At 42.5% G+C, this 26742-nt stretch overlaps 1 protein-coding gene across 13 annotated transcripts in view; it reads right to left on the bottom strand.

Annotated features, from left to right (window-relative positions):
• Positions 1 to 26742, bottom strand: part of Itpr1 (inositol 1,4,5-trisphosphate receptor type 1) — a 336899-nt gene that overhangs the window by 216307 nt on the left and 93850 nt on the right. For all 13 annotated transcript variants that reach the window (XM_029478976.1, XM_029478977.1, XM_029478980.1 and 10 more), the window contains exon 5: positions 736 to 851. In XM_029478976.1, coding sequence (XP_029334836.1) covers positions 736 to 851 — 116 coding nt within the window. The remainder of the gene's footprint in view (positions 1 to 735; positions 852 to 26742) is intronic.

Below are 26742 nucleotides of genomic sequence, written 5' to 3'. Positions count from 1 at the left end.
GCTGTGGTCATACAAGACATTAGCAGTGCAGAGAGCACTTCTCTTACATGCCAATTAATATGGTGAATATAACGATAATGATCCAAATTTATTAAGGAACGGACAAAAGTGATTAATTACATGCCTGGTGGTGTTCAAAAGACATCTATGTACCCTTTAGTGTGATTCTCACAACTTCCTTTTAAGGTGGACATGACCACTGTTTCCATTTTAGGTGTCTATAGACAGAGCTGGATCATTTGATCAAGTTCACAGTCAATGAGTGGCAGAACCAAGATTCAATTCTAGCCACCATTTTGCCTCAAGCCACCCCTGGAAAGTTGGTGGTGGTGGGGGGGGAGTGCTGCCTCCCTGCAAAAATCTCAACATGGCTGTAGTCCATCTCTCCTTAGAATTTTTTAAGAAAGCAAGGAGACTGGAGAGATTGCTCTGCAGGTGAGAGCAATGGCTGCTCACATTGAGGATCTGAGTTGGATTCCCAGCTAACAACCATATGGTACTCCAGTTCAAAGGGATCCAAAGCCCTCTTCTGGGCACCGCGCACACACAGTGCACAAATGTATACATAAGCAAAACACACGCTACTGATGATGATGATGATGATGATGATGATGAATTTTAAAAGCCAGCAGAGAGTGTCAGAGGCTGAACTAACCATCCCTTTCCCACCGTCAGCCACCATTCAGGTGACCACTCACGACACCCCCATCACCTACACGCCACCTCCATACTTACATGCAATTTGTTGAGCAGCACGGCATCTGTAGTGCTGTTGGCCCCGGGCTTAGCAGCTTTCCAAAACTGTTTCTGTGCGGAGTATCGATTCATAGGACATAGCTTAAAGAGGCAGTCTAGAAGGGAAACAAAAGGCAAAGAGTGTTACTGGGCAGGCATATATAGTTAGCCTATGGGGGAAAAAAAAGCTTTCCAGTTTTACTAAGGTGTTACAATATACTACACATATTTTCACAAACTTGGGTCTTAAATTTTCATTATCACGTGAAGCTACAGATGTTTACAGAAAGGCAAGTTGTCACCAAGGCAGTTAATGGCAAAGCTGGTATCACGTGTCACAATCCAGTGCTGTTAACCTTTCTCTAGAATTACCACTGTCCATTCACGGTAGATAATTCTAAGGCCAAAGATGCCCCACTATATACAATGGAAGGATCTTTTGTCTTACTGATATTTTTTAATGTGAAACTAATAGCCCATATCTAGCTTACTTGAAAATACCTCCTAGAGCAGAGGTCTTTCAAGAGTCATGTGCAAGACGACTTACACAAAAATTTCAAAAACAGCAAAATTTAGATTGAGACCAATAAATGTGCCCTTGCCCCCTGTGAGAGTGCATCCTAATTGCTTCCAGTTAATAAGCCTGGGTTTCTGTGATTTTATTACATTGTCTTATACAGCATGGACAAGAGGCGTCAGGATTTCTGCAAAGAAACAGATGAAGTGACTATAGTAGCTAAGCAACTGAGTGAACAAGAAAGAGGCAGACATGACCCAACTCTTATTCTTCTTGTCAGCCACTCCAAAGTAAAAGATAATGATCTGGTCATCTCTGAGTCAAAGCCATCCAGAAGGTAAAAATCATAAAGCCGCCCATGTTGTCCTACGTTCTGATGACAAATCTTACCCCAAAGCAGTGGTAATGACCTGAGTGATGATGATCAGGAACAAATTCACATTGAACATTTGGTCCTAGCAGGTGGCACTGTCTTGGGGGTGGGGACGTCACGGAACCTTTGAACAAGTGGCCTAGGTGGTAGATGCAGACCACTAGGGATAGGCCTTCTACTGTTTCAGACTCATCCTGCTTCTTGAGCATCTGCTGAGATGTAGATGGGATTCACCGCAAGCCACAGCCACCTCAGCCCGGGCATCACACCCTCCCTGACTGATGGGCAGACACTCTTTGAAATAAAAAGCAAAGGAAACTCCTTCCTCCTTAAACAGTTTCTCTCAGTTATTCCATTACAACAATGACTAGAAGAGGAACTAAGACAAGCCCACCGGCTGTGCTAAGGTATAAGACAACTATGTGGCTGCTTTGATTAACCAGGCACTACTTTACTGTTTTATCTTCATCTTTCTCATTAGTTTCTATAGTTCTGCTTGCTTTATAATGTACATATTTAAGATCAGTAACACGTAGATGTAATTTTTTAAACATACAATTATTTCAAGAGGGCTATACAAAAAAAGTCCAAAGGGCTGGGAGTGGGGTAGAGCTGAGCAGTAGAACATGCAACTGAAAATAGCTACCAGAATAACAAGAAAAGTTAAGAAATAATTTCCTTAGGAAAATACCAATAACCCTGAAACTCATTTTGACATACTGGATACTCAAATAGTATGATAGAAAAAGCAAAATTAATAAACTTAGAGCAAATGCCCAATTGGGAAAAACCACACCCTTAAAGTACATCAGAATCGATAAATCACCTATTCCTATCTGCTCATTAAGACAGACTCTCTTAGACCTTCTCCAATGAACCCGACACATTACCTTAAATAATGAATTACCTCAAAGCAAGAAACCTTCACACACTGTCCTATGGGGATCAAGCTGAGTCCTGAGTGACTGTGCATTGCTAACAGAGGCACAGTCATGTCAAGGTAAATGACTTGAGAAAGGCCCAAAGGGATGGAAACACTTCCTTTTGATCGAGTGTGAATGTTGACAATGTGTATAGAAAATGTTCACAGCAGCATCACCCGTCCCCAATGCTTACAGCCTCAAAACTGCTCCCCTGCAGAGACTACTCATGCTGAGATTAGCTATGCCTGCCACCTCCTCAACTTCACTGTACGCTGCCAGCTCTGCCAACTCGTTTACCTTTATGCAATAAGCTCACCTCCCTGTCCAACTGTATATAAGAAAGAAGCTGAGCTTCCTGGATGCTGCAGCTTTCCTTCTGAAAGCCCAGACCAATCAATCCCTGAGGTCGACGTGTCTGTGTGATTGCCAATGCTTTGTTTCCTAGTCACTCTAATCAAGCCAGGCAGCACATAGCTATGAGCAACTTATAACCCCTCGGACCTTCCTCTACTTCAGACGGCTCTTTCTTCTAGAGCAAAGTCCCAATTGGGAAGAACCACACCCTTTAAAGTCCATCAGAATCGATAAACCACTTATTTCTCTCTGCTCATTAAGACAGACTCTCTCAGACTTTCTCCAATGAATCTTTGCTGAGATTCAATGAGTTCCCTCTGCATACTACACTTGCACATACTCTATATCACCAAGAAAAAAATTTTAATCATAGAAGCAAAAAGGAACCTGCTCCATTTGACATTCTCATCAACTCAGCATTTCTATACAGTCCCAGACAGTTAGTCACAAGGTAAACCTGGGAATGTTGAGACTCCCCTTGACCAAGAATCTGACTTGTCTGCTGAAAGTAATCTTCATTACATATGGCAGCCACTTTCCTGACATATGAGAGGTCTTTAGAGAGCAAAACATGGCAAGAAACATGTTGAAAATGTGGCCGCTGCTTTCTATGCTGATTATAAAAGGGATAAGGCACGGCCATTTACATAATCAATGGAAAGTGATGACATCATTTTGAGAGATGGTTTTTTCTACCAGCAAGACGTGTGAAAACTCTCCATCCACCGCCTGAATAAGCACACCACTGATCAGGACTAAATGTCTTATCTTCTTCACAGAATCCAGGTAGCACCTCAGCCCCTTCTCTGAGACATGTCTCGGAAGCATTCTACCATGGGATGCAGCTACATCCTCAGTGACTCTCCTACCTCAGCACCAAGTCCAGCTAACCTATCATTTAAATAAATAAATAAATATCAGAAATATGTCACCAGCACTGATTTTTTTGTATTCGTTGAGAATTTCATACATGAATGTAATAAAGTTGATCATATTCACCGATCCCCCAATTCCTCTCAGATCTTCCCCAATAGCCACACCCCAGCTTCATGTCCTTTTAACACAGAAAGATTTTACGTGTGTCTATATGTTTATGCACGTGTGTTTGTATATATGTGTAGGTGTCCACAGAAGACAGAAGAGGTTCTAGGATCCTCTGTAGCTAAAATTTACAACCCAACATGAATGCCTGGAATCAAGGAATCAAGCTTAGGGCCCTGAAAGAGCAGCAAGTGCTGGCAACTGCTGAGCCATCTTTCCAGCCACGCCCACCGCTCCCATCATCCCCGCTCTGCTTTGTTTGTGTTTGTTTGGTTTTGATGTCACAGAGTCTAATTAGCAGCACTAAATTTTAACACATGACTTACATATAACATATAAGGACCGATGTGACTAACGTTTTCGATTTCCATTAATACTAAGATAAAGATAATTAAGTGGCCTACTTTCTTTAAACCTCTAACGTATTTCACAGGCCAATAGCTTGGCACTATACATTGCCAAAAACAAAGCAACAGCAACAAACAACTGGACTGAAGTTGATGTGAGGAGCAGACTGAACTCATGGTGTGAAGGGATAGAAAGCAATGGGAAGTACCATTTTATACCGTGTGTGCTGGGGCCAAGGCACTTAGCAAACCAGCAGGCTCTACCACACAAGCTCAAAACTCAGGTAACCTCACCTAAGGGTGAGAGCAGGAACTTAAGCACTTCATGATGGAACCTGCCTGCCTCACTTGGATGAAATGTAGCACTGCATTGGCTCAAGTGTATTTACAACCAACTGTCAATGTAAATATAAGACATGCTAACACACTAGTAACAGAACCAAATTAGCCTTGCTGATTTTGCCCTGTCTTCCTGGTTGCCTAGCAACAGATCCAAAGTGAAAATTAAATTAAGCATTCAAATATAATGTTAAAGTACCCTTCTGGAATTTTGCAATTCCAAGGCTCCATGGTGCCCTTTGCTCTGTGGATGGCACAGCAGAGTGAAATTAGAGTTCTGCTGGGTCCCAACACCATGCTAAGTATAGAACCACTCAGATACAGGACACTAGGTGGTAGAATACATAATACATACAATCTACAAGGAGGGGAGGGAAGCATGTTTGTATGTATATATGTGTATACACACACGCACACGTACATGTACACCCACTCACACTGTGGTTTGGTCTCACTCCAAGAATATGCCACAAAGAAAATTTTACATGATAGGTGTTATTTTAGGCTTTTGAGGAATAAACTAAATTAAGCTTTCAAAAGAAATTACTTAGGGATATTCTGAAGCATTAGCATATGCCACAATGGGTTAGGAGAGAACTCAGCGGCACTGAGGAGTTGGTTAAATGTCTTAGGACTGGGTGAACCAGAGAAAAAGGGAGTCGGAATCTTCCATGGCTTGAGTGCACTCAAGCTGGTGGAGGGATGATGAACTGTGTAATGTGGTCACCATGCAGGAAGGACGTGGGGGGCACACTTAAGAGAAAAATGAGAGTGCAAGAAACCACAGACATGCCCCTAGCCAAGTGGAATCAAATGGAAGGGAAGAAAATAGTGTAAACCTCAGAGACTACATCAAAAGGTAAAGGTGGGAGCCCTTGGTCTCCACAGCACCCACGCTCCCCCAAGGCTAGGTCCCTAAGGGCCAGGGACTGGGGGTGGGGGTGGGGTGGGGAGCAACTAGCTGTTCAACCAAGGTGATGGAATAGTAATCCCAGCATGCTCTAATCCTGGGCTCTAGAAACAATGGCTAGGGGTTGTCTGAAGGCATTCCAAGCTCTGAGCTTCTAGATGTACACTGACAAAACTAATTACTGTTTAGTGATGTGCTTGCTATGTGCAGGTACTGGGTACTGAAAATAGAACTAGACACAGCAGCTTCTTAAATCACAATCAGTGACAGAGGCAAACTAGTCAAACAGACAAGTTAAATCACAGCAAGCTCACAGTGCTTGGAAATTAGATGAAGCAATTAACATGTGATGTTTAGCAAATCAGTGGCTTGCCTATTAGTCTTTGCTATGTGACTGGTACAGTGGGGGCAGGGATTAGAGGTCAGAACTGCCTTTGGACCCAAGCAGGATGCATGGAGAGGCAGAGATTCCCAAAGGCCATCAGAAAAGTATCTCCAGAACTAGGGCATCTAAAAGGTAGACCCGAAAGGCAGAAAGGGAATGTGATGGGCAATCGCTAATGCTAACTTGATAGAGTCTCCTTGGAGACAAAGCTCTGGGTGTGTCTAGGACAGGTCAATAGATAGAATCCTCTGTTTCCTGGCTGCTGGTGCAACAATGACCACCCACCACCACACCTTCCTCACCATGATAGGCTGTACCTCAAACAGGAGTCAAAATAAAGCCTGCCTTTTTCTAAATTGTTCCTGTTTGGTACTTTGTCACAACCGTGAGAAAAGCCATTAGGGCAGGAGGAGACAGTCTGGGGGAAATGAGTTCCAAGCAGAAGGCATGGAAAATACATAGACCCTGGACTGGGAGGGGAAATGATGTTTACAACATTAAAAGAACAGGAAAGGGGGTACCTGGGGTGATGTCTCCGTGGGTAGGAACATTTGCTGTGCAGGAATGAAGGCCTGAGTTAGACTCTCCAGTACCTTTATTTAAAGGCAACATAGCTAGGCATGCCTATAAACCCCAGTTGGACTGGTAGAAAATGTGGATTCAGGAGTACCCACACACTCAGAGCATGTAAAAAACACACACACACAGAGAATGAAAACAAGTGGCTGACACATAGAGGACAACAATAAGTTATAGGAGCTTTGGCTCTAGAAGCAAGCAGAAGCTGCTATAGTGTGCAGGGTACTGGAGGCCTGGGGTCTGGGGCATCTGAGTCTTGGAAGAGCAGTGGGAAGCCACCGAGAGTCTTAAGCAAAGAGAGAAGAGCTTGGTCTGCTTACAGTTACATGGGAACTTTCTTTTCTTTTTTTTTTAAATAAATCTTTTTTTTTTTAGATTTATTTATTTATTATTATATGTAAGTACACTGTAGCTATCTTCAGACACACCAGAAGAGGGCGTCAGATCTCATTACGGATGGTTGTGAGCCACCATGTGGTTGCTGGGATTTGAACTCTGGACCTTCGGAAGAGCAGTCGGGTGCTCTTACCCACTGAGCCATCTCACCAGCCCCTTTTCTTTTTTTTTTAAGTTTATTTTTCAATTGCTAGTTTTCATTATGTGCACTTGTGTGGCCCGTGTGTGGGTGTGTCTGTGTATGCAAGTGCCTGAGATGGCCAGAAGAGAACATCAGGTCTCCGGGAGTCATAGGTGGGTATGAGCAGCCAGGTATGGGTGGTAGGAGCCAAACATGGCTTCTCTGCAAGAGTAATATGCACTCTTAAACACTAGGCATATCTCCAGCTCCTAAGGAAGAGTTCTTATGCACCATGGATGCACTCTTAAACACTAGGCATATCATCTCCAGCTCCTAAGGCAGAGTTCTTACACACCATGGAGCCTAGTGAGAAAGCAGAAATTAGGCAGGAAGGAGCAAGTATTCAGGAGAGGAGGAGAAACCAAGGATTTTATTTGGACTACATCAAGATTGGGATGCTCATACAATATCCAAGTGGAAACGCTAAGTGACAAGCAGGTCAACCAGCAACTAGAATACGGTGAATGCCAAACAGCAACCTAAGGCTGTCAGCAGGCAAAGGCACAGAGGAACGATGAAAGGAGGGGAAGGCAAGGAAGTCAGGATTCAAAATTCCACTCCAGCTACCCATCAGGAACTAGGGACATCACAGTCTCTCTATTGAAATTAAGAAAATACATTGACGTGAGATTTGCAGAACCTTGACCTTGATTAACGATTTTCATACAGACAGAATAAAGCACTTTACTTTCCACCTCCAGGGAAAAAAAATGAAGGAAAATTTAAATTCAATATCATCTTCCATGAAACTAAAATTTATCTTCCCAACTTACAATGAAGATGGAAAGACGAGGAGGGTAGAAGTAGACAGATGGAGTGAAATGAAGCCTGTGTTGCTGCAGAGGAAAACAAGAGGCAGCAGAGTGAGTTTGTAAAACTCCAGCAAGGCTCAGGAACTGGAGGCTGCAGACATGGGGCATGGTACAAGTTAGGTCTGAAAAGGCCATTAGATCTTGCGGGGCACCACCACTAAGCACCAGGTGCACTATGCACACGTACTAAGGACAACCCAGGCTTTCCTGGGGGAAGGTGTTATCTATGAGGTGGGCTGGCAGGTGGGGGTAGGCACAGAGGCTCAGAAACCCTGAACACCAACTACGGTGAAGGAGTAAGAGATGGAAGTAGAAATAAATGAACCAAATACAAATGCACAAGGGGTGTACGGTGAGATACACAGGCGCTCATAGCCAGGGCCTTCTTCTCAGGTGGGAATCTAGAACAGGAAATGCCAATCATGGATTCCTGGGCCAACTGTGATCAATTTCAGCTCATCTGTGTATGGCTCACAAGCTAAGAAGGGTTTCACGTTTTCACATAACTGGAAACAAAATATATGGTAGTTTATAACATAAAATTATGCCAAATTCAAATTTCAATGTTCATAGAGAAGATGAATGACTCTCACCAATAAAAACATTTTAGGAACATTTGTTCTCTTGTTATATAATATTCTGAGTTCTGCCTACTAAACTGCAAAGCATAAAACATTTCCTGTCTCAAGGTTGTCAAGAAGGCTAAGTGGGTAAAGGCATTTGCCATACAAATCTGTTGACCTGAGTCCAAAGCCTAAAACCCAGGTAAGGGTTAGAGTGAGTAGGAGAGATTCAACTCCTGGGCATTATCCTCTGACCTTCACACTCTCAATAAATAAATGAGGTAGCAAAGAAGTAAATATGTTACTTTATTACTTTAAAAAACATTTCCTGTCTCATCCTTTACTGGAAATGTATGCTGACCTTAGACCTGAGGCTCCTTCTGAGGAGACATGTAATGCTCCAGAGAGATGCCTTACCTGTAGTCTCTAATGAGAAAGGTGGCTTGCTATTTAATAATTTGAGAGTGAAAGTAACCATTCATAAGCCCTACCAACTCATGTGCTCCCAAATCTACAGGCTACTCAATTAGCTCCCTCTGGTTCCCCTCTTCCCACCTTATCTACACAGACAACCAAGATCAGCAGACATAGAATTACTTCCTGATGCTACACAGAGGTATCTGACAACTGAGAAATGCAACTGAGGGCACAGAGAATACAAGGAATGATTGGGAGCAAGCAACCACAGTCAGCCTCCTCACAGGTAAGACTGGGATTTATCGTCTTAAATATGCATGAGGCCTTACCCTGTGACAAAGGAAAGGAATTTAAAATCAGGAACTTGGCATACAATGACAATGCAGTTTTTAAACACAGAAAGTTTTGGGAACTAGGTTAAGAGACTTTCTCCAAAAGTAAAAGCAGAGAGGACGAAGAGAAAAGGAACTGGCAGATAAAACCCACAGCTCTGACACCCTAGGATTTCAGAACAAGACACTGAGAGTGCAGAAATCATCACAGAAAACATCCTGGAAGTGGCGAAGACTTTCTAGTGTGGGAAAAACCTCACCACATCCCTACATATGGTTAGTATCTAGAATTTTTTAGATTAATGGGGAAAAGGAGAAGATAGTTGAGTCTTTTAGTAGAAGTGGGAGAGCCATCAACTCTCAAACAATAACATTAACAACAACAACAACAATACCATCAAACATTTTATATGAACTATCCTGGGATTCCATTCCGACAAAACACTGACATCAAACTACTGACTTATAATGATTCTCAACCGAGGATTCTGACTGTACTAAATAACCAAGAAGGCTTGAGAGCCAAGTCTCCCACTAGTTAGGAAGTTACTGGATACGCTCTACCCGAAGGAGGAGAAGACATTTTCTGAATATATCTATCTGTGTGGAGGTACAAGCATGCGAGTACAGGTACCCGCAGAGATCAGGAGAGGTACTGAGTTGTTCACTCTGTCCTGGGATTTTACTTTACCTGACAAGTGTCTGTATAGGACATGATCTAGGGAGCAGCAAAGAGTACAGTACAGCTCTCAGTACATTAGCTGGGAAGCAACCCAATGCTTACAGGCATTATCAGTGATCTCATGAGGCACAGCAGCTACAACAGTGCTGAGCTGACCCTTGGGAGAAGCAGTGCCCGCTCCCTCAGTGCCTGCCTACAGTTTCTGTTACAAGGACTTGTGTGACCAACAAGATAAGCACCCAACAAGCTACCACTGTTTAAAGGGCTGGAAAACTGACTCTGCTGGTAAAGTGACTGCTGCATGTGCATGAGGATTTGAGTTAGGACATCTAGCACCTATGTACTATCAGATACAGCAGCCTGAGCCTGCAATCCCAGAAACAGGGGATGGGAGCAGGCTATGGTGTCAGGAGCATGAAGAAGGTGCATTCCTAGAGTTTGCTAGTCAGCTACCCTATCCCAAACGGTGAGTATCTGGTTTGGTGAGAGACTGTGTCCCAACAACAACAACAATAAATTGAAGAACAACTGAGAAAAGACATTTGACATCAACTTCTGAATTCTGTGGGCACACACACACACCCTTTTACACACATATACTCACAAAATGTAAAAATAAAAACTCTTCATTGACCCAGTATATATAAATGGACTTTTATCAAGAGAGAGAGTCACAACTAAGAAACAAACAACATCTGCTGATCATTTATACCCCCCCTTTTTTTCTGAAAAGATAAAAACCAGCAGAATAAGTTTCAGAAGGGGGTGGGTGTTATGAGTGTCAGTTCCTCACCAGGATAATTTCTTACCACTAAAGTATCAATGAAAAAGAAATGCAAAATACCACATACTTAAGAACCATCTTATCCCAAACTTACTACACAATTAGTACAGAGAGGAGGGTTGGTCTTCCCGATGAGTCTGCTGCTCATGCATCCAGTAAACATGCGGCAAATAAATCAGTGGGAAGACGGGCAAGATCAAAGGGCACCCTCAAAAAACAGTTCGCAAACTTACTCCTATGTCTAACAAACGCCTTTCAGTAAGCAAGTCATTGCTTACTGAACTCCAGGTCACTGTAAGCTGAAGCTGGTTAGACACTGTTTTGTCTACTGAACTCTAATCACACTTCCCAAGCTGTGGCCGAAGCCTTTGAAGTTAAGTGACATTTTCCAACTGAAGTGCCAAGCAAACCTGGTATTACCTGTCTGCAAAAGGAATAAACATTGTCATTAGGAGACAAAAGACAACAAGTTACTGCTTTTCCATTTGAGACACCCAGATGTCTTCTCCAAATAGAAAACTTAAGATGATACATGTAGGGTCACCTTTTCTCACCTTCCCTGTGATAGGACAATCTTTCATACATCTTCTGGAACTGGAAGTACAAGAAAGAACTTCTTATCTGGCCTCTAGCTGAGAATTCAGTTTTTTACACAGATTACTTCATTTAGATTGGCACTGGTCCAGAGAATGGCAGCTACCAATCAGCTGAAACAGCAACTCTACCCAACTCTACTCACCAGCAGAACATAGATACCTGCCTACACCTGTGTAGTTAGATGCTGCATCCTGGCCTCTACACCTGAGGAGACGTCTGCAAGGACATCCGGTGCCCTACTAAAGAGCACCTTAAGTAGCAAGGTCACATGGCCAAGGGCAGCACAGAGTCCCTTCAAGACAGAGTAGGGATGGAGTCATAGGACCACAGGGTTCGTATCACAAATCTGGCAGAAACATCACAACTTCACTGTACTCAGTGCTGACTTCCTCCAGCCTCTACACAGAATGTTCAGGGTAGGCAAGAGTCTTACTTTTCAGCCGGTGTTAGTCATTTTTATTGTTTGCAATGGAGAGTTCTAGGTGACTTGAAAATGACAAAACATTTTTCACTCTCAAAACTTACACTGACACCAAAGAGAATGCCAACTGTTGTTGCTGTTGTTGTTGCTGTTGCTGTTGCTGTTGTTGTTGCTGTTTGTTGTTCAGGTACCCACAGAGACAGGCTCTACCTGTCTCTGCTGCTCACTGCCTGATCAATCTTCTCCAGAAACTAAACTTTTCCCAGTCTTCCTGTCTTCCCCCTTCAAGCATCCCTTGGAGATTGCAAAGCCCTCTCTAGTCATATAGAAGCTTCCATTCAATGCCCTGTAATTAAGAAGAAGTGAAGATCTGTGCGCATCCTCCAATGTTCAGGGGTATAGTGTGCTCCACCGCATATATTTTGTATAATTTGGGGGAAATTATCTACATATTTAAGTTTCTTATCTCCACAGGGAATAGCCACAAGAGCTAGATCTCAAGTTAACTTTCAAAATGAAATCAGCTACTTCACTTGATGTCCTCTGAACAGATCCTAACACAGTGATGAGTCAATTAAATACCATTGCTATGACACAGTGGGCAGGCAAACGGCACAGTCACGCAACACCGAGATGCGGGGAGGCCATGCTGCCCTAAAAAGCAAGTCAGTGTCACACAAAAACAGCAGGGGCAGGTTTCACAAATATTATTTTACTTTGAGTGAAAGGTCACAAGGCAGTGATAACAAAACGAGTCTGCTGACACAGAGTGGCCCCATTTATATGACATTCCTGACAATATCAAAACAGTGGTCACCCCTGTTGGGGAGTGGGATGGTGGTGTTTGGAGAGATCAGATGCTTTTTAGGGAAACAGTAATTTTCAGTACATTCAAGCATGGGAATGAAATGAGTAAGTAAAATTTAATCAGTGATACATTTAATGTCTGTACATACATATGTGTACATAGATGGACGTATATATACATACATGTATTTAAAAAGACTCAAACAATGAGTTTCTTTTTATGGTTTCATGAAAAGGAAGATCTTGCTGATAAGGAAAAGGAAGAAGAAAAACAAAATTTCCCTTCTTGAAAAAGGTCAAAAGTGTCTGATTTCTATCGCTAGAAAAATATGCTTTGTTTGGTCAGGGTTCAGGGTTGGGAGTGGGAAGGGGAGGAGAAAGCGAGAGAGATGACATCACCAACTTCCCCTATGGCTTCAGTTGTCTGTGTCACCAACGCAGACTAACTCAGGCAATGCAGTTTTTCAGGCCTGATCCCTATTGGCCCAGGGGGGCTGCAACAGAGCACAGGACGGCTTTCCTGGGTTGCCAATTCTACCCCAACAGCTGGAATTGGAAGCAACTTGGAAATGTCCTCTCAAATCAAATAACACAATGTCTGGAAATGATATCATGTTAATCAAGTCCATGAAGCAAGGTGCTGGCTCATCACTGCTGAAGGTCGGTGCTGCATGTCCAACTGTTCTCCAGTCTCCAGGTTTTACTCTTTGTTCAATAGAAAGTCTTTAAAACCACCTTTGAAATTTATTTTCAAGCTTACACTTTCTAACCAAACCCAAAGAATTCACTAGGTTCAAGGAGGTTTTTGTTTGTTTGTTTTGTTTTGTTTTGTTTTGTTTTGAAGCTGTAATTCAACATAAAGGGAATGACAGAAGCATGTGGGGGGGAAAAAGGAATGCTGAATGGATCTATCCAATAAAAAGAATCTAACACATGGACACATGGAGAGTCGGGGGTAGAGCGAGAAAAGTCACATTTGTGACATAAACAACACTGTAGACTTTGGGGTGAAAACTTGCTGTATTGAACTCACTTCACCTCTCAGAGTCAAAAGCAAAGAGATCTCACTGCTCCAGGCCTGGTGTTTCAAAACCTGCAGCCCTAGCCACGCCAGCTTATAGCCACCAAAGGGCTTTGGAAGGCTTAAGGCAGCCTGGCATGAAAGGAGTTACATAAGTTACCGGGCTGGTCCTTCCCAGAGTCTCCTGGAAAAGTACATTTTTTTCACTACACAAAAGGAAAGTAGGCTGTTTCTGCCCCAGCAATGTGATGTGCCTTTCACTTAAAGTCAGTAAAACCTGGTTGCAGGCATCATGGGAAGCCTGAAGAGTGTCTGGATCACAGGGACACAGGGATACAAAAGCAAGCCGAGATGCAAAAGCCATCTAGAGAAAGCCTCGGCTAAGCTTGGCAGGTACAAGCCTCTGGCACGGAAGGAAGATCACTGTGTAATACACAAAGAAAGAGAAGCCAGAGGAGTCAGTTGCTCGGGAGCCAGGCCAGTAGCCCCACAGATGATTTCCTCATCTGTGCAGTGGGTACGGACTAGAAATAGAAAAGGAACCAATCTTTCCTTAACACCTGTGTACACAGAGTATACAGCTGCAGGGCCAGCGGAGCAGAGCTGCCACAGATGGCTTTGCCTCTCCACAGGAAGAGAACAAGGATGCCTGCCCATGTATACTTTGCTATTCCTTTCTTTCCTGCTTGCTACTAGAGAGGCGATGAGAACCTAACCTGGACCAACCCAGGACTGTGCTCCACCCAGCACTCCAAGACAGCTCCTGTCAGGTGGGTGTGGGGCCATGCCCTCACCATTCAGAAAATAGCATTTTTATTCAGCACTCAAACTCATCAGCCTGACTGAGATATTTAAAGACAAACAGATCACTGGACTTTGTTCAACTTCGTCATTCTTTCTTCCCATTTCACTGTTTTCTTCTCCCAAGCAACCCCTTCCTACTTTCATGTCACATGGACAGATAGATTTAAATATGGATCCTACACATAAAGAAAACGTGATTTTTGCTTATCACACCAACCTGCAGATAGACCCACCCCTTTTCCTGAGACGTACTGCACTCTCACTAGTATGTGCACCGCTCTTTCTCTATCTGTTCATCTAGGGTTGAACCTCTATGCTGGTTCCGTATCTGATCCACTGTAACCAGCACATCACAATCCATGTCCCCAAGCATCTTGGTGGCATGCTGGCTTAGATCCCTTTAGGTATGCACCCAGGAGTGGAAGAGCTGAATCACCGGGTAGTCCTATTTTTAGCTCTTGAAGGAACCTCTAGCCTGATTTCCATAGCGATTGCTGCAGAAGTTACATTCCCACCAGTGGTAAATAAGGGCTCCTTTCCCCCACATCCTCACCAACGTTTGTCATTTGCTTTCTTGATCGACATTCTGACCAGGGTGAGGGGGAATCCAAATATAGTTTAAATGTAGTTTTTCCTTCTGGCTATGAAGGTTGAACTTTTTTATGTACATATGTTTCATATGTCTTCCTTTGATGCCTGTTCAATTCATTTGCCCATTTATTGACTGGATGAACATTTTTCAAGGATTTAAACTTTTTACTTTGTTATATATTCTAGGTATTGATCTCCAACTGTACATGTCATGTGCATAGCTCGCAAAGATTTTCCCACAGCCTGTACGCTCGTCTCTTGACTCTATCACTTCTTCTACTGTGCCAAAGCTGTTTAATTCCATGCAATCCCATTTGTCAATACTTGGGATAATCTCCCGAACTACTGGGGTCACTTCGAGAAATGCCTTGCCTCTACTTATAACTTCAAGTGTTCCCCTCTGACAGTTTTAGAGTTTCTGATGTTATATTAAGGTTGTTAATTCATTTTGAACTGAAAGGTGAGAGACAGGGACCTAGTTTAATTTTCCTACATGTAGATATGCAGTTTGCACAGTACCACATTTGACATTTGCACGTATTAATACCTACCCTCTGTGAACCTAACCCTAACTCTATGCCTAGCTAAACAGAAACTATTACATTGGGGCTCACTTTACAGACATCGTGTCTGCCCTGAAGATGAAAACTGTTTTCTTACTTTCTTTCATGACCTATGCTTCATGTGCTTACACATTAGTTTTAGCCTAGCAAACACAGCCACTACTAAAGCACCTTTCAAAAATTCAAAATATCTGCCAAGAAGAATGACTGTCAAAATTCTCCTACCACAAAGGTTTAGTACAGTCCTGCCTCAGATGTTGGGGCCTAATCACAAAGTCTCAAGAAGATGCTACAAATGATTCTAACATACAAACGGTGTGCTTTGAAGAACAGAGTTGCTCAATGCTATATGTATTTTGGGCACCATTTATAATTCCTTAGAGGTGAGGACTGCTTTGTACTAAAGGATGCTGCCAGGCTTTAGAGATGGTTATCTCCCAAAGAATCTCAATGTAGAATCTTGGCTGCTAGTGTAAAGGTTGTGGTGAGGTCATGGGGCTTCTGATAGTTAATCTTTACTGTCAAGTGGATTCAGAATCACCATGGAAACACGCCCCTGGATGTGCCTATGAGGGTGTTTCCAGAAATGCTTAATTGTGGAGGGAAAAGACCTACCCTAGATGTGGGTGGCACCATCCTACAGGTTGAGATTCAAAACGGAGGAAATGAGCTAAGCAGCAGCATGCATCTGTCTACTCCCTGGTTCTGTCCTGACGTCTTTTTATCCTGATGACACGCCTATACCAACATGATGGACTGCAACCGTCAAGCATGGGCCAAAACAAACCTTTCCTTCTTGAAGTTCCTTTGTCAGGGATTTTGTTAAAGCAGTGAGAAACGGAGCTAATCTAGGGCTCCAGTCTCCATTCACCAAACAGTTGAATGTTATCTTTTGGGAGTGAATCAAATCTGGTAGATTCAATTAGTTCACTCAAGGAAGGCTGTTACAGAGGGAGGCTGGCTCTTCTCCAGTCTCCTGCTCTCTTGCCCTTCCAAGTGCCAGTTCTGCAGAGGATATTGAGCCCTTACAAACACTAGAATCATGAGCCAAATAAACCTTCTATCTCCTGTGCTAGCCAATCTCAGGCATTTTGATACAGCAATCTAGAAGACTAGAAGAGGTGCTAAGCAAGCATCATCCTTGGGCTTTCAACCATAGTTGTCAATTGCACTCCACTCCTGCAGGAGTTGGCCAAATGTCCTCAGGGGGATGAAATCACTTCCCATGAGAATTGTAAAATTAAGCTCTCCTCCCCACTTTTTCTACAAACCAATGTCTTCCAGCTATAAAGGAGAAGGTGACTGATGAAGACAAGACTCCGGGCATAGGGTATGTTAGAACCTTTAGAATGATGTCTCAGAAGCATCATGCAATCCAACGTAATGAATGTAATTCACTTTCTAAAATTACTTTCTCTGTCTAAAACCCCATAGGGATGTGTTAGTCACTGGGGCAGCCTTCAAAGCAATGCAGTTCGTTGGCCCATCATTCGGGAAGTTGGATCATGAAGAATGCTTTCCACCCATCTCTCCATGGTGGTTGCCACTAGGAGCAACTCTTAAGATTTTATACCACATGTCCTACCATATAGTAGATGGTACCAGGGTAGATGGATGGGCCTAGGAACCTTCATTTCTCATAAGTTCTCCAGGTGACTCTGATTCAAGAGGCCCCAACGTACTGAGAAACACACAATGTAAAGGTTGGCTGAGTTTTCAAAATACAGCACTTCTCAGATTGCATCATGCAGGCAGATTGCCTGGAGGTCTTGATAAAATATGATCTTTGATGTAGGCTCAGGAGAGTCCAGGCACCTATTTTCCTAACAAGATCCTGGTCTATGACTCACTAAAGAACAGAACTGCCACAGATTGAGTCACTAAGTCACTGCCAGCAATCAGGGTGGATCTCCCAGTCTAAGGACATCTTAAACAGCTTGTCAGTGCAAATGAGCAGATACTTTGAAAACTACTATTATCCTCTGTAGAAAGAACTTCAGCCACATGTGTCAGCCCTTCATTTGGCCCATCTGTCTCTCCTGTTCCATTTCTTTAAAATGTACCCCCTCCATGAATACACCACTCTGGCCCTCTCCATGTCATTACAATTCTCAGGTATGTGCCATGTATCACCCTTCTGGGCCTTTACCAAGTAGGCTTTCTCTCTCGTAGAAACTGTATTCCACAGCACCTTACCCACATCAGTACCACTACATGCCAAGGATATCTTCACTCATCAATAACAGTCTGAGCTCACCTCAAAGTCAAGTTCTCCAGGTTCTAAAGAAGCCTTTCCTGTCCTACATCCTACCCTGGAGAGCCCATTACTCCAGCCTCCAGGACATCAATGGACTTTTTTACTCTAAAACTGCCTTATAACTGGAATATATGTATGGGTATGTTAGATGTTAAAAACATATCTGATACAATCAGAAAACACCTTTGACTTTCACCGTCCACTGTTGTTTTAAACTTCACCATGCCTCTGGAGAGAGGAAGAGTTGCCAAGGAGCCAACTCAAGACATGAACAGTCTCTGGTCCCATGTGCAATCAAAGCTCCCAGTACTGTCTCAAACTAAGACTCTACTACCTGCCTCCCTGGCTCTCTCCTGTCTTATATTTCCCTCCATTATCCTGAGGGCATTCCCGTGTTCCCTCCTCTCTGGTTCCATCTGTATCATAGAGCAAACTGAGCCACAGGAACACCTTTCACCCTTCTGGCCCCGAGGTCAGGAAATTAAAAAATCAAGGCTAACTTCTTCATTCACAGACACACTTTCCTAGATTTGTATTCAGAAAGAGTTGAAAAGTTATAGGAAGTTTACAAGGTAAACAGCATTAAACCTAGCACCAGCCTTTCAACATTTTACTCTTAGTGCATATGCATATGCATGTGTGTTGGGTTATGGTGGTAGAGCATTTGCTTATCACGAGTAAGACCCTAGCTTTGATCTCTCACATACACAGATATATGCACATATACAGATATGTACATAGTAATCTCATGTATACATGAAATTATTTCCAGAATCTCACAGTGAGTTGAATATATCATGCAAGATTTAATGGAAGATATATGTATTCCTGGACAGCTATCAATTCCACCAAATTTAATGTTAATGGTGTATGTTTATGTTACTTATGGTTGACATTCCCATTTTGTCATTTAACTCAATGTTTTCCCAGCACTGTCTCTGACCTCCAGTTCAGGATCCAACTGACGATCAGTACTGTACTTAGATACTATCTTTCAACAGCTATTTTTTGTCCAGACTAGGAAAAAATAAAAAGAAAGAAAGAAAACATGTTTGTTCCTCCTATGGGTTTATCTGATGTTTCCTTATGGTGAGATTCCAGCTGGAATACTACATACACGATTTGGTTTCCTTCACAGGGCCGCCCATCTGAAGACTCCCAGTGCCCATCTGTTCTCACTGGCACTTCCACAGTCATCTTGGTGATCAGCCTGACATTGCTAGAGGTCCCTCCCCTGCATTCCCATATCTGAAGCACAGCATCTGTTCCTTAGGAGCGATCTTCTCTCCTGCCTGAGCCTTCCTCCCATAGGCTCCACCTTCTGTGGTACTTTCTTCACAGCTATAGGATTCCTAGACCAGTTCCCTCACGTGTACCCATTCCTGGAGAAATCAGGAGACCCTTAGTCAAACTGCTGCCAACATAGAAGAGAAATGCTTCTTTATTCCACTTGTCATGACAGCTAGACAGCCCTTGTCAAACCCTAGACATCTGCTTTCATGGTCAGATCCCTTGACTGCCAGGGGTTCACATTGAAAATGCCAGCATCAGAAAGCCCAGGCAAGACGCTCAGTCACTCAAGGCCAACTTTAGTTACATAACAAGTCAGAGGCCAGCACAGCTATGTAGCACTCTGTCTCAAAAGAAAAAAAGAAAATTACATATGCCTTTATGCTCCCAAAGGAAGAAAACATAGAAGCAGCTCTCTGAGAAACCCACTTGTGGCTTTTTCTCTACCAGTGCTTCAGCTAAGCCTCTGATCTCCATTCTGTCTTCTTGACCTCTTTCCTGCCTTCATAACTCTATAAACCCCAAAGCACACACCCTGGGTTCATTTCATTCCAAACAGCCTCCTTGCCAGCACATATGCCTGCAATGTATTTGCCTCCCACAGGAAACATATATTCAGACACAATCAAAAACTCATTCTCAGAGCAGACTTCATCTTATTTCTTTCCCCCACATACTCTCTTTTCACTTTCTTGTCTTTTAGACAAAAGTAGATATTTTATTATTTTATGTAATGTGTCTCTGATGTTCTATTTGCATGTGTTACGACCAGTAAGCTTAAACACCTTACACATAGCCACTTTTACTAAGATTTTATTCAAACCTAACAAAATACACAATATAGTTTAGCAGTTTTGAGACAATTCAGAGTTTATATGATCACTACTACAACACAAATATAGAGTGTTTGTATTATTACCCTGGGGGCAAAAAAAAAAACAAAACAAAACCCATGTCCATTAGTAGGCACTACCCATTCTCCCATGCTCTCAGGCCTAATAATTAGCAATCTACTTTCTAAAAGTGTATGGATTCTGAACACGTCACATAAACAGAGACTTTGCAGCCTTTTGCAACAAGGTTCATTCAATCATTATTACATGTGTAAGGTCCATGCACAATAAAGCATAGATCAGCATTTCTTTCCTCTTTATGCATGAAAATATTTCATTGTGTTTGTTTCTCAGTTTATCAGACAACCCTCTCTGCTGTCTCCATATTTTACTTATCATTCATAAAGCCACTATGAATATCCATTCTTTTGGTTAGATGCCTGGGAGTGTGTCTGCTGGGTCATATGGTTTGGCTATGTCTGACCTTTTGCCTATGTGTTCTACAAAGTCACTGCACAATTTTAAACACACTAACTGTGCAATATAATGATTACAATTTCTACAAGCTCTTGCCAGTATTTGTTTTTCTGCCATAGCTTCTTTTGTTTTTCTTTAGATAGTGTTTAAGTGGCCAATGATGGCCTCTACCTCCCTAAAACAAAGACTGTAGACATGTACCATCATGTCCAGTTCTGTACTGAGGAATGAACCTCAGGCCTTGTGCATACTACACAAACATTCTGATGTTGAACTGTATCCCCAGCCTATAGCAACACTCTTTATGGTCCATCTTTACAGCAACTGACTTCCCATTATGGTTAAGATCTGCATCTTCCTAATGAGTTAACGATTCAGAACATCTTTCTAAATTTCTAGTAATTGTGGAATTGCTTTGGACAACTGTGTTTTCAAATTGTTTTACTTCTATTTCAACTGTTAGGTTGTGATCATTCTCTATGTATTCTGAATACTAGTTCCCAATCAAAACCTCATTTATAAATATTTCCTCCCTTAGTTGTGTTTTGAGTTTAAAAGATGCTCAGTTTTTCTGTACTTACTTTTTCTTTCTTCTTTGTTTTGTTTTGTCCAAAACCATGAAAATAATGCCCAAAACCATGAAGATTTAAAGCTGTATTTTGTTTTCAATAGGAGTCTCATAGTTTTATGTTTTAAACATTTGGTCCATTTTTTATTAACTTTAAAGAGAGGTAGGTTTGCTAAACCAACATAATTCATAACTATAGTCTGAATTTTTATACTCATGTGTGAGTATAGTTCTCCACCCCTATCAAGTAAACTTTTCTTTGCAACAGACAGGTACCACTACCACAACCAATGACAAAGCACAGTCATGGAGCCCAGTACCACATGACACATCTATAGCCCAGCTTCTGCACCTCAGGCTCAGGGGTAGCTGCAGAGGAGGGCCTGATGAAACAGGAAGCTTTCTGTGAGATTGTGTCCCCTGAGAATATCAGAGAAGTAGCAATCATGACATCTCACCACCACGGCTACCTAAAGAAGACCGGAGCAAGGATGAGGCCAATAGACATGAGGGCATAGACATGATGTAGAAGGAGGGAATTTCACTTGGCTCCAACCCTAGATAAAGACTGACGGGCCAATAAGGAATGCTGAGAGCCAGAGAAATGGTCTTCTATATTCCCACATCTGTGGAAATCCCATTGTCTTGGTAGCACTTGCAGGAAAAAAAAAAAAAACCTCCAATGTAACTCACCATTTTGGAATCTGCTAAAAATCAGCTGGCCATAGATTACAGGTTTCCTTCCCCTTAACTCCTAGAACACATGATTCAAATCAACCCAATCCACTCAACACCCAATATCACCAATAAAAGAAAAAGTAATATCTCAATTATCAACTTAAAAAATAAATTCTAGGTGTGAGGCAGGCAGCTCAGACATGTACTTTTGAGCACCAGAGGCAGAAAATGCTAGAAACTCACCAGGCAAATCTAAAAATATAATCACAGAGATTTGGGGGGAAAATCATATAATTTCTCTAAAATTAGGCAAACATAGCACCTAATAATAGAAAAATGTACAAAGTGCTATTCATTATGAAGTGATATACCTAGGTATGAAAATCTAGCTTTTCAGAGACAAGAGGAGGAGGAAGAAGGTCCCTCAGCCTGTTGATACACAGGCAACAGGGCATTCCATGGCCACTTTTCTCTAAGAACTTCACAGGCAATGAATACAATGCCATATTTGGTGAAGTACCTCTGACCAAGTTGTCTTCCAGAAGTAAAAACAAATGCTAGCACCAGGTTCATTTTGCTGAGGACCACAAAGGCACAATGTGGTTTCATACGTTACAACACACAGCCAAGAAACTAAGTGGTGTTCCTGTTGCTACCTCTCCGTTCCCGAGCTGTGAAGGCAAATGATGCTCCGTGGGGCTGGTGAGTTCTTATGGCACAACCCTGACATCCCTCCAAGGTCTGCATCTTCCATCACTGACTTCATACTCTCAGTATTCCATACTTCATCTCATCCTCTCCACACCACAATTCCTCAACAGCCCACAGACCATCATCTCATGTGGCAGATTCAAACATTCACATATAATTAAGAAATGCCAGGAAAATGTTTCTAACTTTGAAACTAAAACTGAAACTGGTTTAAATCATTCTTTTAAATACCACAAAATAGGAATGTCCAAAGTGATAATGTTCTTTCTGAGCTCTAGCCTGGGGACCTTCAATGAGCCTGTCCACATTTTCCACCGAAGGCCTCTACGATGGTTGTAAGGTTTCTTCTGAAATCATTTGGAAATTTAATACCATTGTGATGACACTAAGAGGTGGAACTTTTAAAGGGTCCTTAGGTAATAGGACTCATGGCATCAACTCAAGAGTAGGTTCCAAATAAAAGCAATTTTCTCTGTTTCATGTGCACTTTCTTGCCCTTCTGTTACATTATAACACAGCACAGAGACTCTTGCCAAAAACTGGTGACAACTTCTTAGAATTCCAGAAGAGTGGGATAGAAATCGCCTTATAGAAAGTTTGTAGTAAGCCATCACAGCAGTATACAACAGCCCGAGACAGTGTACTAGCCAGTGTTCTGGTCCTATAATAACTGAGATGAATGTCAAGTGATCAAAACAAAGGTTTATTTGGATGAAAAACCCATTCATCTCATAGTTACCTCATAACTGGGATTGAGGAGATCAGAACAGAGGTGAGGGAAGGAGGAAGAGGAGAGGGAGACATACCAAGGTCCCACAATCCTCTTCTACACATAATCTCAATGACTGAATGATATCAAACTAAGCCCTACCTCTCCAAAGTTCAAACTACCTCCTTTGGTTATCAGCAAGTTGAAACATGAAGTTTTTGACACATGAGTCTTTCCAGAATGTTATAGGTTCAAATTACTGCCAAGCTAGTCATCAATGGTTTTCAGAACCCAAGTTTGCTCTGATTTCTACATCATATCCTTGATGTCTAGAACAGCCCTCCTAAATGTTGGGTCTTAAATGTCTCCTCTAGGCACCTGTGTTGAGGCTTTGTCTCCAGGATAATGCTACTATTTAGCGATGGACCCATACAGAAGTAGAATCTGGTGGGAGGCCTTCAGATCATTTGCCGCAGAAACATAACAGGGTCCTTAGTTCCTTTCTCTTTTCTCTGTGGATCATGATATAAACCAGTTTGATAATTTACCAGCCCCACAATTTTGGACTGCCTTACTACTGACCCAAAGGTCAACTGATCATTGACTTTGTAAGAGTGTCTCTTTGTAAATTGATTGATTGTCTCTGGTGTTTTGTTATAATGCTGGACAGCTGCCTACCACAGGTGCCAGTTGCCTATCTTCTTTCTAAACACCCAAATGTCCCCCTTCCTTGGTAATGACAGCCAGGAATTATCTTCCCAACTTGGGAACACCCATAACACTGTCCTCCCTCTTAACAACAGTTCTTATAAATGGCCCTGGCCCAATTTGACTACACTAGGAGTGATGTCTTCCTTGCCTACTCTTCCACCAAGCTCCACAAAATACCTTCCACATGGTTCTGTACACATGAGCTAATAGTTGTTTCACTTAAGGAAACATTATTTTCAGTAAAAATCTGACTGCTCTTAGACTTCAGTCTAAAACCCACACACAAGATTCTATCTGGCCTCTTCAGTGTTTTAAACAGACTCATATTAATTGCTACTATTTGGAAACTCAGTGATTTCACATTAAAAAAAAACCCAGCTCTCCAGCTTTTCAGTAACAAGCAAAGAAGCCAAACAAACCAGTGTTTGGCAACACTCTATGGCAGCAAGCAGCTGGAAGCGAGAGGACCTCTTGAGTCTGGCCATAGAATTGCTTGCTCATTTGCTCTGTCCTCATTGAGTTTATTTACTTGCTTACTGTTCTGCCGACAGTCCTAACTCAAGCTTGTTGAATATGCATTAGCCACAAAGCCCCAGTGACATATCAGTACACAGAGATAATCAGGCTGTGAGTGCCAGCATCCTTCTACTCACCCAGAGAAACAATAAAAGTCAACATGCTTCAGTGTGAGTTACAGTTGGCCCAAGGAGTGGCCTGTGTACTGCTCTATATAATCAGCATAGAGATGCTGAAGGCTTTAATGGTAATTAGTGTACAGATGGGCAGGATTAGCAGCTGCCAAGGAATATTGCTGATCATAAGACACTGCCTAAGATTTTATAACAGGCATACAGAAGTGCACCCTAGCAAAGATGTGGACAAGCCCTAGACACTTTAGTACATCTTGATATGAGAGCCTATCTATGACCAGTTGTTCAGCCCTCTGGAACACAGATAAACCCTGACTTCCAATCCAGGCCCTTATAAACAGGGGATTGACAAATCATAAATATAACGTTACAGGGATAACAAGCTACAACTTTACTCTGCTAATAAGTCTGAGTTTCAGAATCAAAGATGACAAACATTATTAGGAACTAATACTTTAAAAGTCGAAAAAGAATAACTCATAGCAAGGGGGTGCCTGTTTGTATATGGACTCAGCTTTCAATTGTAATTAATTAGACCCTAAGCAACAATCCCTTGGGAACTCTTTCTCTGTCCTTGGCTCACAATGAAGTTTTACTGCAAACACTTGTCTGGATGTAGACAGCAGTACTGGGAGGCAGAGAGGGGAGGATCCCAGATGCTTGCCAGTCTAACCTAACTGATGACATCCAAGTTGTCATGAGACTCTATCTCCAAAACTAAGATGGAGAGGAACAGAGAAAGACACCAACCGCACATGCAAAATGATTATTCTATTCTTCTAGTCTTCATATGTAAACTGTTCAATATTGACTGCGATGGGCACTATGAAGAGACTTTCATTAACCTTTGTTGCTGTACTCACCATCTAGACTCAGCCTCCCATTTTAGATGGGTAAAGTCATACTATCTCCTGGTGTAAGGCATACACCATGGGAATGGCAAGAGTAGGTAAGGGCTTCATGCGGACTGAATTTATTACTATTATGGATACCCTCAAGCACTTGGCAGGTCTCCCACTGTACACTCCTCTGCCTGATAACATCTCAGTTTCTCCTTAAACACTGGGAGCTGACAGTTAGTTGCTTACCCCGTGTCCATCCTCCTCATTTTCCTTGCTACCCAACCACTTTATCACCAAGACAATGGAGCTGATTTAAAACAAACCAGTCCCAGTGAGATGGCTCAGTGGGTAAAGAACAGTCTAAGGACAGGTACACACTAGGGGTAGAAAAACAGAGTCAAGAGGCTCTTGTTAACAGTGATCCAGACCTAAATTTCATTTACCTGGAGAAAAATCAACATCTAGATTGGGTTATGGTCCCTGCAGGGGGGTCCTGGAACAAAAGCATACATCTAACTGATTTACTGATTTAAGAACATATTCTTCCAATGAAGCTGGAAAGAGGTGAAGGAAACAAGTGGGGTGAAGGCTCTGAGAGTGGAGATCAGCGAGGGTCTACAGAAAATCATTTCAGCGAGCTTTGTAACAACTCAGTATACAGCTCCTGCCTCCTGAAGCCCAGGCTGTCCTACTGGGCTTTCATTCTCCTCTACCAGTGGTCCCAGTCTCCAGCACTCTAGGCTTGCTGAATCTCAGGAAAGGTGGCTTTTTGAGGGTGAGCCTGGCATCAAGAACCACAGAACAAGGAAGAAGTACATGGGATGACCCCAGGTCAAGCACCCACAGCACCAACTGTACATCTGTGCTGTGATTTACACCTCTGACCCAACTGCCACTGATGAGCCAGAGACATTTGCTCCGCAGCTCTCGCCTCCATCTAGCACTCTAGACTCCAGACTGGAGCTTCAGTTCCCTGTACTAACTCCATGGCTGCTCAGACTCGGCTGGGTCCTTCTGGAATCTGGATGACTGACATGGATGTCTCATGGACTTGTCTATATCAACTAGGATTAAATAATTTCCTGTTTCTGCCTTACTCAGTATCCAGTCATTCTGATAACCATCTGCCTTAACCCATTTTTAATCCCACATTTTTTGGAATCAGAAAAGGCTGCTTACATTATCTTTAATTTTCTTCTCTCCTCAAATCTTCCAAAGCTAGTGAACAAGCCCCAGAGATACTGACTTCTGCTTAAGGCCACCCTCACTTTTCCTGCTGCCTCACTGAGAGCTTTGAACCCCTACTTGTTGACTCATTCAGTGACTCTTCCAGGAACCTCCCTGGCTCCAATCTCTCAGGTGACTGCCAACATCTGCTTTCTGAAGCACCTGTTGACTGACCACATCCTTCCCTACCCAGAAATCCTCAAAGGTTCTTTCTGGTAAGCTGCAGGTCCTGAGCCCCATACAATCATCCCTCAAGGTAATCGAGCCTCTCACCCCACTTTTCCAGTTTCACCTCTACCCTCATCTTGTGTCTTT

This window comes from Mus caroli, chromosome 6, assembly GCF_900094665.2.
Source record: "Mus caroli chromosome 6, CAROLI_EIJ_v1.1, whole genome shotgun sequence".
NCBI classification, from domain to species: Eukaryota; Metazoa; Chordata; class Mammalia; order Rodentia; family Muridae; genus Mus; species Mus caroli.
This window is presented reverse-complemented; position numbering and strand designations above follow the sequence as displayed.